Below are 13,428 nucleotides of genomic sequence, written 5' to 3' on the forward strand. Positions count from 1 at the left end.
TCCTACCAATTGCCCCTTGTCAGTCTTAGACTGTGTGCCCACATGTCTTCATGTTTGCCCAAAGTACAGTGCTTTCTAACATGCAATGAACTCCTAGGAAAGGCAGGACCTATAATTATTAACTCAGTAAGCAATGTATATTTATAATAGATTTTTTCTTCAGTGGAAATCAAGGGTACTTTTCTGAGAAATGTTTAATTAAAAGTGAAACAAACATTCAGTATTTTTCTTATTATAATTTTTGGTTAACTGTGTTTTGGGTAAACAAATGGCTAGACCACAAGAATTATTTACGCAATAATTAGCACCGCAGCCCAGTGTAATATAAGACAAAGATTTGGTCAAAACTGGTTTTGGCATTAGCTGATCTTTACCATTGTTATGCTGTATATTATGAAAATTGTGAGATATTTCTTCTTTTAAACCTAGTTAACATATGTATTTGGATTTGTAGCTTTTATATTAAAGCATTTTAATTGAGGTTATATTATTTGGCAGTTCTAACAGTGGCTTCCTTTTGCAGAGATAAGTACCGAAGGATTAAAACTTCTCAAAGAATCTATTCATGCACTCTTGAAAACATGTGTGGTAGAGACTTCAGCAGATCATGCACTAACAGTTATAAACACTTTGCCTTGGGAACGCACAGAAGTGATTTCAATCTTAGGAGCATCAGGGCAGCAGACTTTGGGTATACATTACTTGGTTATTATTGATATTGCTGTTGTCGCATGTAGGACTGAACATTCTGGCATTACAAAGTTGTAAAAATGGGGTATATAAAATTAAATATCCAGTTATGGTGGAATTTAGTACAATTGTACTATTCCCCACTGGATAAACAGTAGTAATTGAAAACAATGATGGGGTTAATTTCCCCTTGAAAATATGTAAAATAGCAAACAATAATAGGATTAGCTTCCCCTTGAAACAAAATCAGTCAAGTACTGGCAAAAAACCCTTTCGTAATCTCGAAAATATCTTGTAAAGAAATAGTAGAAAATAGTAAAATAGAAATAGTAAAGCATGGGGTATGACCAGGTTTATATGGGAAGAAATGTTTAGTTTTTGTAAGTTCAGTTTAAGATTCCAATTATTCACCAGATGGTAATGCTAGGAGGCAAAACCAAGCAAATCATTATAACCTTATAATGAAACACACCTCATATTTCTCACAAAGAAATACTATGCATTGTTGTATTGTTCAGTTCTTTGTTGACTGTACCAGTTCTTCTGTGGAAAAATTGGTGGATGGTCTCCAAGGAGTTGATCATTCATCTACTTTACTCCGTTCCTTTAGGCCTTGTGAAAGTACCAAGCATGGGTTATGTGGTACTGCCTAAAAATCTGAGCCCTGCTACTCCTGTCACAGTCATTTTGCAGGTAAGAATAAAGTTTGTAAATGATTTAAAAAGTAATAATAGAGTATTATTTTCTGATGTACCACCAATTAAAAAAATGGTCACCAGTCATGTATTCGGAGTGGTCTCAGTATTCTCTTTATAAAATCTTTTTTTTTTTTTGCCTCTAAATGTTTAATAATCAATAGGTAATACATTCACGAAATGAAAAAGTGTGTATCTCCTAATGATCTGTTTGGTAGTCTCAGAATGAGTTAAACAAACAAGGACAGTGCTTTTAAAAACTTGTCCCCTGGGCAGCTTTCAGACTTCTAGAGCAGACTTCAGTTTTAGATGAGCATAGACTGTAGACACTGGGGGTCACTAATTAACACTAGGCAAATTTGCCCTTGAGCAGTAACCCATGACAACCAATCATATTGTTGCATTTATTGTTCTACCTGCAGCTGTCTGAAAAAAAGCCAATTAGTGATTGGTTGTTATGCGTTAATGCTCAGGTGCAAATTTGCTCAGTGTTGATAAATAAGCCCTAATAACTTTTGAAATGCCAGGGAATGGTCTAAATCTTCAAGCCTACTAGAGGTAGTGACACTTGGAGCAATGGGAAACTGGGCTTGTAAAGCATGTTTAAGTTGTAGAAAATGGAAAACAATTGAGTTGGGAAGTTTATATGCACTCATCTAATTTAGATTAGATGAGTATTTTAAAGTTTGCGGTTACACCAAAGGGGGAGTAGTTCAAACAATAGCCAGGGCAATAAGTTTTAAGCTGTGTTCCATACATAGACAATCTCCCTTATAGCAGGAATTGCTTTGTTTGTGTTAGTAAAGGTGCCCATAAGACACACTCTTGGTAAGTTTGCCAAGCGTTCGGATCTTCTCCTGATATGCCCACCTATGGGTGGGTGATATTGGGCTAATTAAATTAAAATGGCAGTCATAGGCACAATCGGATCAGAGGACTGCATCAACAAGCTAATGTGACGGAAAAATCAAATCTGTCCAGTCAAGGTCTGGACAATTTTAGGTGTTGGGGAGGCCCGTCAGTGGTGCCCATACACGGGCAGATAAGCTGCTGAATCGGTTTTTTATTGAGTTGAATGAAAGGTTCCACATAGTCTACATTTTTTTAAATCTTACTGTTATTTAGAAAAACATTATTTTGCTCTTCAAAATAAAAAGTTGTCTAGTTGGTTGGTCACTCATGTTAACAACATGGCAGTGGTTTGATTGACAGAGAGAAGTAGTAGAGGGCATAAAAAGTAAGGTCTCATAAATACAGATACTATTAAAATATTTCTTCATGGTTAATTTACTTTTCAGTTGGTTAGGCCACTGACCTGTTGAGCCTTATAGTAGAGTCAAAGGTGGGAAGAGCTAGAAAAGAAAGGCAAGTAAGCTGAAAACCGTACAAAGCTACTATAGAGCCTATTAAATTACTTTGATCTACAGAATAGTGAAGATAAATATAAAGTGAGTTGCTGGTTTAAATGCTGGGCATGGAAAACAACATCATTTTATGTAAACTCACAGATAATTAAAGAGCAAAATAAGTTAAAATTGCACATTGTTTTTAATGTTAAAAATGAACTTAAATTATTAATAGTCATGAATAAGATCAATGTATCACTTAATGAACTGTAGTTATTATTGTGTGAATCCTTAAGTAAATGTTTCCTACCATTTTAAAAAAGTATTTTTTCATTAGTAACCCATGGCAACCCATTAAATTATTAATAGTCATGAATAAGATCAATGTATCACTTAATGAACTGTAGTTATTATTGTGTGAATCCTTAAGTAAATGTTTCCTACCATTTTAAAAAAGTATTTTTTCATTAGTAACCCATGGCAACCCATTCTCATTAGTTTTATTAGCATTTACTATTTTCCTTTTTTGCTATAATAGAATGATAACTCTATAACAATGGAAAATGGGATCCTTCGTGCCAACATTGATTCTGCAGGACGGTTGACATCTCTGAATTTACTGACCTCTAACAGGTTTTGTTTATACTGTTTATCTGCCCACTGAATGTACGCTTGCTCGCATTGTCAGACCCCATCTATAGGAACATACTTCTAATCTTGCTTCCAGAGAGTGTTGTAGCTGCTGAAGGATGACCAACTTTCTCTAAAAGCAAATGGCTGTTGGAAGATATTGGGAGCTATTATCTCAACATCCCTTAGGTTCTCCAATTAATCCAACCCCTCCTTTATCTCGTTCCATTGCAAAGTGATGGATTTTGGGACTTAATGTCCCTCTTCTTTCTATAGTGGGGGGTGCAGAGGTTCTCTGGAAAGAAAAGATCCATCACTTCACAATGGAGCAAGGCAAGGGAGGGGTTGTATTGCACTGTTGCACTGTTAGCCTAAGAGGGGTGGTGCACTCCCCTGTAAAAAGATAGACTGTTATGGTTTCCCTTCCACCTGTGAAATCAAGTATGGCTGTATAATAAAAATATATTCTTATTTATTTGTGGAAGTTAAGACCTTTACATAAGCCCATCTGAATAAGCTCAGATCAAAAGAGGGGTATATATTCTTTTTATGTAGTTTATTTTTGTTTAATAAAATATTTATTGCAAAAAAATATTATTAGTGTGATTGAGAATGCCTAGACCCATTTATATATGTCTTGCCTCTTTTTGGTCTGTATGTAACAGGAAACAGGAACAATGCAAGACATTTAGCCTGTTTATTAGTGCCACATGACAGGGGAATAAACTCTACCTTTAAATACTGATGTATTCGTCTATTTATCTCTCTTGCATTCTTCTGCCCAATTATATCATATAACTTGCGAGATATGGTTTTAGATAAGCATCTTGTTGCAGGGAGTCTGTCGCAACTGGCTGTTTTGGAAACCAGTTTGTGTTGTTTGATGATATTCCCTTGTATTGGGATGCCTGGGATGTGATGGACTATCATCTGGAGACACGGTAAATAATGCAGATTAGTTTGTTTATATATATGATATATGAGTATTAAGTACTTGAGCTGTTATACTCTGATTGTTCTCTGCTTCCAGGAAGCTTCTAACAAGTGTTATCAGCAAACTACGGATTAGCCAAAGTGGAGGACTGCGAGGAGCTGTGGCATTTACTTTGCAAATTAGTGAAAACAGCACAATTGAGCAAGAAATCATTCTTGATGCTTCATGCCCTTACATCAGATTTAATACTAAGGTATGTAGTGTCTTGAAACAGATAGCTTTTGCCTACCTCTGCTCTGTACAGTATGTTTTTGCCCAGTGACGCCAACCATGGCTTGTGAACAACATGTTGTCCACCAACACCTTGGATGTTGCTCACAGTGGCCTTAAAGGAGATGCTTATTTTGGAATTCCTGGCTTAGAGGCAAGTTGTGGTTGCATCAAAACAAGGTGTACTGCCAAACAGAGCCTCATGTAGGCTGCCAGTCTATATAGGGGCTGCCAAATGGCACACTACAAACATTTTTCATTCTTGTTTTGCTGCCCAACTCTTTTTACATTTCAATGTGGTTTAGAGGTAAAAAAGGTTGTGGATCCCCATTTTAGGCTACCACACACAAGAATTTGTTCTCTGTTTTTATTTCCGTGACTTCTAAAAAAGTAGCAGAGACAGAACTCAGTAGTTTTCAATCATGCACAACTGGAATTGCAAGCATGTTACACTTGTGCAGCTGATTCCAGATACTTGCAGAGAGCTGTTATAAAGTGAAAATGAGGTAGTTGTGCTGGTGGCAAATAGAGCTGTCGAAAGTGGGAAGCGATTAGCAGACATGACTGCTACTATTTTGCTAATGTTGCTTTTATAGAGATAAATAACAGAGACAAAATAAAGACTAATTTCCATGATGACATTTACCATATAAAATTTAGTATAAAAAGTTTGAAATGTATTCAGTTATAGCAGCTAAGACTGTCCTGTTGAAGTCTTTTGTGTATGGTTAAAAAGTATCAAAATAAAGATTTTTAATTATATAGTTTGGAAGGTTTATAGTGTGTTTATCTTTTACATTTTTCCCAAAAGAGTGCATTGTGAAGTTCATAATCTCTACTATATTTGAGTATCTTAGACTAGTGCTTCTGTTTTGCTGCACCTTAAGGGCGCTCATCAAAATCCCACAGCACAGTTATACTGTAGTTCAGCAGAAGGTAAGAAACTCAGCACTGACAGGACTTGGCCAAACAAAAAAATATTTATTGATTGATCAACATTTTGGTCTTTAGATAAATATTTATCACAAAAATCTACCTTCAGACGACCGAAATGTTGATTACTCCCAGAGTGTTGTTCCTTTGCTATGTATATATACTGTATTTATATATATGAGTGACATAGTGCCACACTCAAAGGGAGCTTGTAAAAAAAATATTGAAAAAGGGACATTTGTTCATATTTCCCCATTTCCCAATGGTTGTTTTTTTTACCTTTTTTCTCTTTGTGCTTTAAGTGCTCCTTTCCCGCATATTTTGCTGTTCCTTCATTGATGGCATAAAAAGGCTCATGTCACACTTACCTATTGCTGCCACAGCAGTTCAGCAGCATAATTCACAACCTTTGCTAAAAAAGGGGCTTCTGGATTTTCTTGTTATTAAGTGTGTTTTACCTATGATGACCCAGCACAATAGCCATGTTTTTTCAGTGTGTAGTATATTACAGAATGTCATGTTTAACTATATTTAAAAAAGCCAGTTCACCATAACTTTCTGTGTGATCTAGTGATATTTTGGGAAGATTTGCAATTTTTTTTTAATTTTTATTAAAAGAATAAGCAGAAGAACTTCATTACAGGTCCTGTGTGTGTCACATGTTACAAGTATGCCCCATTATTTTACTTCCAAATGCTGCAGATATGTTGTCCTGAACTGATTGGCTTAAATGCAGATATAGCTACATTATGCAGGAAAATATTGAAGTTTATAGATTGTAATCTGTTTTGGGCAGGGCCCTCTTCATCTCTTGTATTGGTTATTGGTTGCTTTGTATGTAACGCTGTATATCCAGTGTATGAAACCCACTTGTTGTACAGCGCTGCAGAATATGTTGGTGATTTGTAAGTAAATGAAAATAATAATAATAACTTATAACTGAAGAGGAGCCACCTGATTGCATTATCATATTACTGCAGACTGTGAATTGTGTGCTTTGCTATCCCCTTTTAGCCCTATGCCACTTAAATATAATTATATATCACTATATCCCCGCCATTACGCTTTTCTGGTATGAATAATGCCAATCTTCATAACTGAGATCCTCCATTTTCTTTATAATTTAGGTTAATAAAGTCCTGGGCCATATGTACTTTATACCTAATATTTCGTATTCATTTATACTGAATGTTAAATATTCTTGTGCAGTTTTTTACATGGGATGTTTTTTCCCAATGCCATCTTGCAGATATTAACATTCTGTGGGGCTTTTGTCCATAGGAATATGCATACCAAAGAGCTGTTCCTGACCTAATGTGATTTTTTCTCATTATTATTCAATTTATTATGAACAGCTTTAAAGTAATGAAGACTGTGACTCATGTAATCTTTTTAATAGGTCAAATGGAATGAGGCTCACAAGTTTCTGAAGGTCGAGTTTCCAGCCCGTGTTCGTAGTTTAAATGCAACTTATGAGATTCAGTTTGGACACATTCAAAGGCCGACACATCGCAATACTTCTTGGGATTGGGCTAGATATGAGGTGAGAGGGTTGTCTGTATTTGTTATTGAGATGTTTTTGGCTTTTCTGCAGTTCAGTTAATGCATTGTCTGAGACTTTTGGTCCCTACTGGCCCCAACTATACTGAGTGTGTGTTTATTTGTTGAAGCAGTATACATAATGCTTGTTTATTACACAGCTTGTTTATTATGTTTATTAAACAGTTTTTTGTTATTTGTATTGGCCATTACTTGAACTGAACAAAGAGGTCCCAAACATTCATACTTAAGTTGAGCTAATGGAAGACAGTGTGTGCTGGGAAGATTCCACAATTTAAACATGCACACAACTCAAAATGGCCACAGTGTAAAATGTCACCAATCAAGAATTCTCAGTAGAATTTACATTTTAATGCAGGCAGCTAAAGGATTTAGTAGTAACATTAGTGGTACTGAGGGTAGATAGACCGACACCCTGTTTTGTGTGCATTCGTTCTGCCTCATTTTGTGATTTCGTCTTTGTTTATTGCTAAAAAGTCAGTACATTACAGATATTGTAAGTAGTATTTTCACAGATACATATTAGTATTGCAGTGTGTTTGTTTCCTGCTTCATACAGGTTTGGGCTCACAAATGGATGGATCTGTCTGAACATGGCTTTGGTGTGGCAGTCTTAAATGACTGTAAATATGGTTGCTCTGTGCTTAAAAATATTTTAAGCCTCTCACTGTAAGTACAAAAAGGCAAACACTTTTATTTATTTCTTTGTAAGTTTTGATTATATATATATATATATATATATATATATATATATATATATATATATATATATATGTTGCAAGAAGACAGGCACTCACGTATAAGTAGGTCCAAGGGAGCCTGGGTGCAGTCCCAAAATAATAGATGGAGTAACTGTAGAGAGAGTCCGCACTCACAGGTCTTACAGAAAATGTAGAGGTGTTTATTCAAATCAACATCTAACGTTTCGGCTGCATCCACAGCCTTTCTCAAAGAGTCTTTGAGAAAGGCTGTGGATGCAGCCGAAACGTTAGATGTTGATTTGAATAAACACCTCTACATTTTCTGTAAGACCTGTGAGTGCGGACTCTCTCTACAGCTACTCTATATATATATATATATATATATATATATATATATATATATATTGATAAATTATTTTGTTCCAGAATTATTGCACATAATTTTACATACATGTTCTTGTTTCTTATTACCCAGGCCTATTTTAAATGATGTGCCAACAGCGCAGCAGTGTAGAACAGACTTTCCAGACACATAATCACATTTATTTTTTTGTTACATCTGTAAAAAAAAACATATGGCTGCATGAACACAGATATACATGAGTATAATTGTGCACGTGCACCAATTCTAAGTTTATAACAGGATCGCCATCGACAGATTTGTATCTCAGAAACCCTGTTTTCTGAACACATGACCTCCTTCTAGACTAAACCCCATCCTCCACCTTAACCCAACTATTACAGTCACATCCTCAGGCTATGGGGGACCTGTCACCCAGCTGTCAATCTTATATTCCCACCCTATTTCTATGCCTTAGCTAGATGAGTTACATATTTTGCCGACTTTTGTTGTTACTTTTTTAAAATATTGTCTTTATCTTTATTTTACCATGCAGTTATTATGCTGTTTTAATGCTGACCTTACAAAACTTGAGAGTGATTGAGAGCAGCGCAATTGTTACTGCTTTTTTTTTTTAATGTTTGTTAGGGCAAACAAGTTCATGGTTATTTATAGAGCACAGCTTTTCACTCAAAACTAACTTTGCTGTAAATGATCTTTTTAATGACTGTTTCTATTTATGCTAGACTCAGAGCTCCGAAGTCTCCGGATGCAACTGCAGATATTGGGGTACATGAGTTTTCTTACGCGTTTATGCCACACTGGGGTACGTGTCTCTGTAGACCTGCTTTACTTCAATAAGAATTGTAAAAATTATGTTTACAATGTATTCCATAAAATAAAATATTCTCTGAATGTTTTATCAGATTTTAAAATATTCTTTTCCTTACAAAAATGTGTCTAAGGTTAATGTGTCTTATTATTAAATTATTATTTATAAGATTTATTATTAAATATATTTTTATCAGTTAAGTTTACTTATATTAAAAGCTAGTATATTTTCAGTGTGTCTCTTAGCCACCCATAAGACATTTGTATATTTGAATTCTTTTGCTTACCCCTAGGAACATTTCAGGAAGCTGGTGTCATCCAGAGTGCGTATAGCTTTTGTGCTCCACTACTTACCACAGAGTTAACAGATGTACAGACTAAGTCATGGAGTGCCTTCAATGTGCTTTCACCCGCAATTGTCCTAGAAACAGTGAAACAGGTAAGTGCATCCATCACCAGTTACATTTTCCTGTGCCTATTCATGACTTTCATTTATAATTTGGAACTGGATATTTGTGTTCACATTGATTTGTCTGCATGCCATGTCTCATTTGCCTGTTTTCTTTTTTTTAATTGGATGGCCATAATAAGATCTGTTTGTTATTGCTAACCCTAACCACAGTTGTACTAACCTTCCTGGCATTGCTTTCTGTGACTGTGATAAATGTGTGTAAAGCAGTGGTTCTCAACCTTCCTAATGCCGCAACTCTTTAATACAGTTCCTCATGTTGTGGTGACCCCCAACCATAAAATTATTCCTAAGACCATCAGAAATATATGTTATCCGATGGTCTTAGGTGACCCCTGTGAAAGAGTCGTTCAACCCCCAAAGGGGTCCCGACCCACATGTTGAGAAACGCTGGTGTAAAGAATAAAATATAAGTTTGATTTAGGTAATTAGTTAGTTGTAATTAATGTTGATGTTATTAATAATTAATAATAATAAAAATATGGAAATCAAGCAGCATCATGGCTCCAGTGAGGAGTGGTAGCACGTGTTGTATATGCTTATGTAGTCTGGTAGAGGGAACTCAGTGACATGTCAGAACCCACTGTTAAGAAATAAGTGTGAGGAGGAAAGGTAGAGTCCTTATGCAGATACCCCCGGTGGTAATAAATATTATTTCAATATTTTGTCACTTCTAGTACCAATTCTTATTTCTTTAGCTGTAGGAGATTTCCCCAGAGGTTTCAAAAGAACAGCACCACCAGTTTAGATATATACTGGAACTATTTTAATCATCTGGATAAATAATTAGGAATAGAAATACTATTTTCAGGGTCATTGTGTAAAAAGTATAAAAGTTATAATACTGAGAAGTGCTGGCATATATCCACAGAACCACAAGCCAAGAAAATTGTTTTGTGCTTTATCTGATCCAATTAAAACATAACTTTTATTCTAAATCTGAGAAGCATAAAATAATAATAAATATATATCACAAAACGTGTCAACTAGTGCAGAATAAATAAAAACCAATTATTGGGCCTTAATGAGGGTTTTACTTATACCCCGTTTATTTCTAAAACTTGACTTGAATCTCGACTAATGTCAGAACTATTGCTTGACCTTTTTATTGGTTTGGAGAGTTCTGTGTGTAAACCTCTAACATTTTTGTTATTAGTTATGGCTATATGATAATGTGTTTCAATATACGTGACGTGATCAGAAATGTCTATTATACCCATGTAGTTCTATTTTTCCCCCGTGTATGAATGACGTGAAGGTTTGCTCCTGCTCCTCAACTCCTCTCTCATTCTCTCCTCACACGCTCGCATTCAAGACTTTGCAAGGGCTGCCCCCCTTCTCTGGAATTTACTCCCACAAACTGCCAGACTTTCTCCCAATCTCTCTGCCTTCAAGAGATCTCTAAAAACACATTTATTCAGAGAAGCTTACCCTAATCTAGTTTAGCAATACCCTGTGCCCACCTCTCACAACTCTGGTCATGCCCATTCCCACACCTTGTGTCTCAACCCTTTCTCCTTGTAGATTGTAAGCTCTTTATATATTACTCTGTATGTCCAATGTATGTAACCCACTTATTGTACAGCGCTGCGGAATATGTTGGCGCTTTATAAATAAATGTTAATGTAATGTAAAAATGTAAAAGGTTTGGACAGTGGATTATACACATTTAGCATTACATATGTTTGGCCTCTAGGTGGTGCCAGAGGCCCTTTTTGAACTTTAGGCTACGTCACTAGTTTTTGCCTTTATAAGGATTGGAGGGCACGAGACACGCCCCTTATATGCCCCTGATGAAGTCACGTTTTTGACGAAACGCGTAGGGCGGGGCGGGGCGGGGCGCGACGCCGATAGATAGTCAGGCAGTTAACTCGATCCGGCACGCTTTGTGCCGAGTGTTAGGCGGCTCTTGATAGCCGCAGGTAGAAGTGAGGAGACGGGGGTTTTAATGCGCTGTACTGAATGGCAGCGGCTCTTGATAGCCGGAGGTAATATCGAGGAGGGTGTTTTTGGGGGGAGCCGGTTGGAGCCTTGCAAGGGTACACGTCGGGGCAGCGTAAATTACTTGGGAGTGGATGTTGATGTTAAAAGATCGGCTTATCTGAGCCTTATTTGGTGCAGGGGTGGTGAATGTAGTCAGGAGTTTGGGTTATGCTCAAAAGAGCACGAATAGCTTCAGATCCTTTAGGTGGTCTGTTAGGAGTATAGCAGTGCTAATACCTTCTTGATACCCTCCCTAAGTATTTATATATTTATCGATTCATTTAACTCATTATTCAATTACTGCTATCTCCCTGTATGTGTGTGCGAGGCTACCTTTGTCCGTTGTCCCTCACCTCCTCTCTATGTGTTTATGTGTGTATATTGATACAGTTACCTACTTTAATTAATGAACTCATAGACTTATACCAATTTATTCCTGTCTGTGCAATTGAGTGTGTAAATATATGAAACTGACTTCTGGTTGTCGGCCCCCTTCTGAACCATGTTCTGAAACTGATTGTAGAAGTATCAATTAGATGAATTACGTATTCTGAACATGTGTGTAAATACCAATAATTGGTTTTTATTTATTTTGCACTAGTTGACACGTTTTGTGATATATATTTATTATTATTTTATGCTTCTCAGATTTAGAATAAAAGTTATGTTTTAATTGGATCAGATAAAGCACAAAACAATTTTCTTGGCTTGTGGTTTAGTATGTTTGGGTAGGAGACACCCTGTGCTGGTCTGGCTCTGTTCACTTCTAGGTGATTTGAGTATTTTCTCTGTATTTTTTTTTATATATCCACAGAAACCTTTGCAATTTTTTACTTTTGTTGGCCACGATAGACTTCAGAAGTACAATGAGGTATAACATTTTGTAGTACGCACTTCTATCAATAGGTGCACCAGAGATTTTATATACAGGATTTACAGTCAAAGGGATAGATGCAGCTTTAAAAATGTGCTGTTATTTTTACACTGATTTTTGTGTGCCTTTCTTAAAATAAAATGAATAATTTATTTATTTTTTGTTGTTGTTTTCATTAATTATCCCTATTAAACATACCTTTCTCATATAAAATTTGATATCTTCTATCTAGAAAATGGAGTTTGTTGATTGTGTAGTTGAAGTTGGTGCTTTTGGTGCACTAACAATGCAAATTGAGGAACTTGTTGGTTGTAGTATTGGGAAATCCCCAATATCGATAAGTACCTGAGGGAATCCATTGATCAGAATCCCATGAAAATGCATTGACTTTGTGGTGTGCCGAACTCACTATGTGAAATAATGGTGCTAAGTAAGATAAATACATTTTACAGTACAGAAATAAATTCCTAAAGCTCTTTGTAAACATACTCAATATTGTAAAAGATAATGTCTTTCTTGCTTGCAAAGTTGAATTTTTTTTAATACTTTAAAATGTACTTTTCAGGCAGAGAATCAGCAAGACTCGCTGGTACTGCGGCTGTATGAAGCATATGGTAGCAGCGTGGAGACTTGGTTACAGACACCCCTCCCAGTTAAGGAAGTTTTTCTGTAAGTACACCTATTTTCTCATGTTGCCGTTGAACAAAATGACAGTTCAGCTCACTGTAAACTAGATAGAAAGTGCAGATATTTTTCTGCAATACATTTTAAATTCTAATGTTTATGACTTTTTTAGCTGTGATCTTCTGGAACGGCCATCTTCTGGAAAGGCACTCAGATTGGAGGAACAAGGCGTGAAACTTTACTTTTCTCCTTTTAAAGTGCTGACACTGCTCCTGGTTCTGCAGAGATAATTCATACAAACAGCAGCAAACTGTAAATCTAAGTTGGTCCAAATACTTTAATTATTATATCAGATTGTGCAATGTTTATCATAATTTCCCTGACTACATATCAATCAGACAATGACTGGCTCAGGGAGCTTACAGGACAGCATAAAATAAATAAACAAATTTCCCACTGAATAAAACAGTTTCTCTTTATATATACATCTTAAGAAATTGATAAATTAAATAGAAATTATATTTTATTAAATGATACAGCAGTCAGGC

General features: G+C 35.9%; 1 protein-coding gene across 3 annotated transcripts in view; it reads left to right on the forward strand.

Moving 5' to 3' along the window:
- Positions 1-13,414, forward strand: part of man2c1 (mannosidase, alpha, class 2C, member 1) — a 28,500-nt gene extending 15,086 nt beyond the window's left edge. For 2 of the 3 annotated variants that reach the window (XM_031897493.1, XM_031897494.1), the window contains 11 exons: positions 524-691; positions 1,301-1,383; positions 3,270-3,364; positions 4,198-4,302; positions 4,392-4,548; positions 6,898-7,041; positions 7,618-7,727; positions 8,846-8,925; positions 9,224-9,369; positions 12,822-12,925; positions 13,053-13,414. In XM_031897493.1, the coding sequence (XP_031753353.1) occupies positions 524-691; positions 1,301-1,383; positions 3,270-3,364; positions 4,198-4,302; positions 4,392-4,548; positions 6,898-7,041; positions 7,618-7,727; positions 8,846-8,925; positions 9,224-9,369; positions 12,822-12,925; positions 13,053-13,170 (1,310 nt within the window). In that variant the 3' untranslated portion in view covers positions 13,171-13,414. 3 annotated transcript variants of the gene reach the window in all.
- Positions 13,415-13,428: the final 14 nt, after the last annotated feature.

The sequence above is a fragment of the Xenopus tropicalis genome, chromosome 3, assembly GCF_000004195.4.
Source record: "Xenopus tropicalis strain Nigerian chromosome 3, UCB_Xtro_10.0, whole genome shotgun sequence".
Lineage (NCBI taxonomy): Eukaryota > Metazoa > Chordata > Amphibia > Anura > Pipidae > Xenopus > Xenopus tropicalis.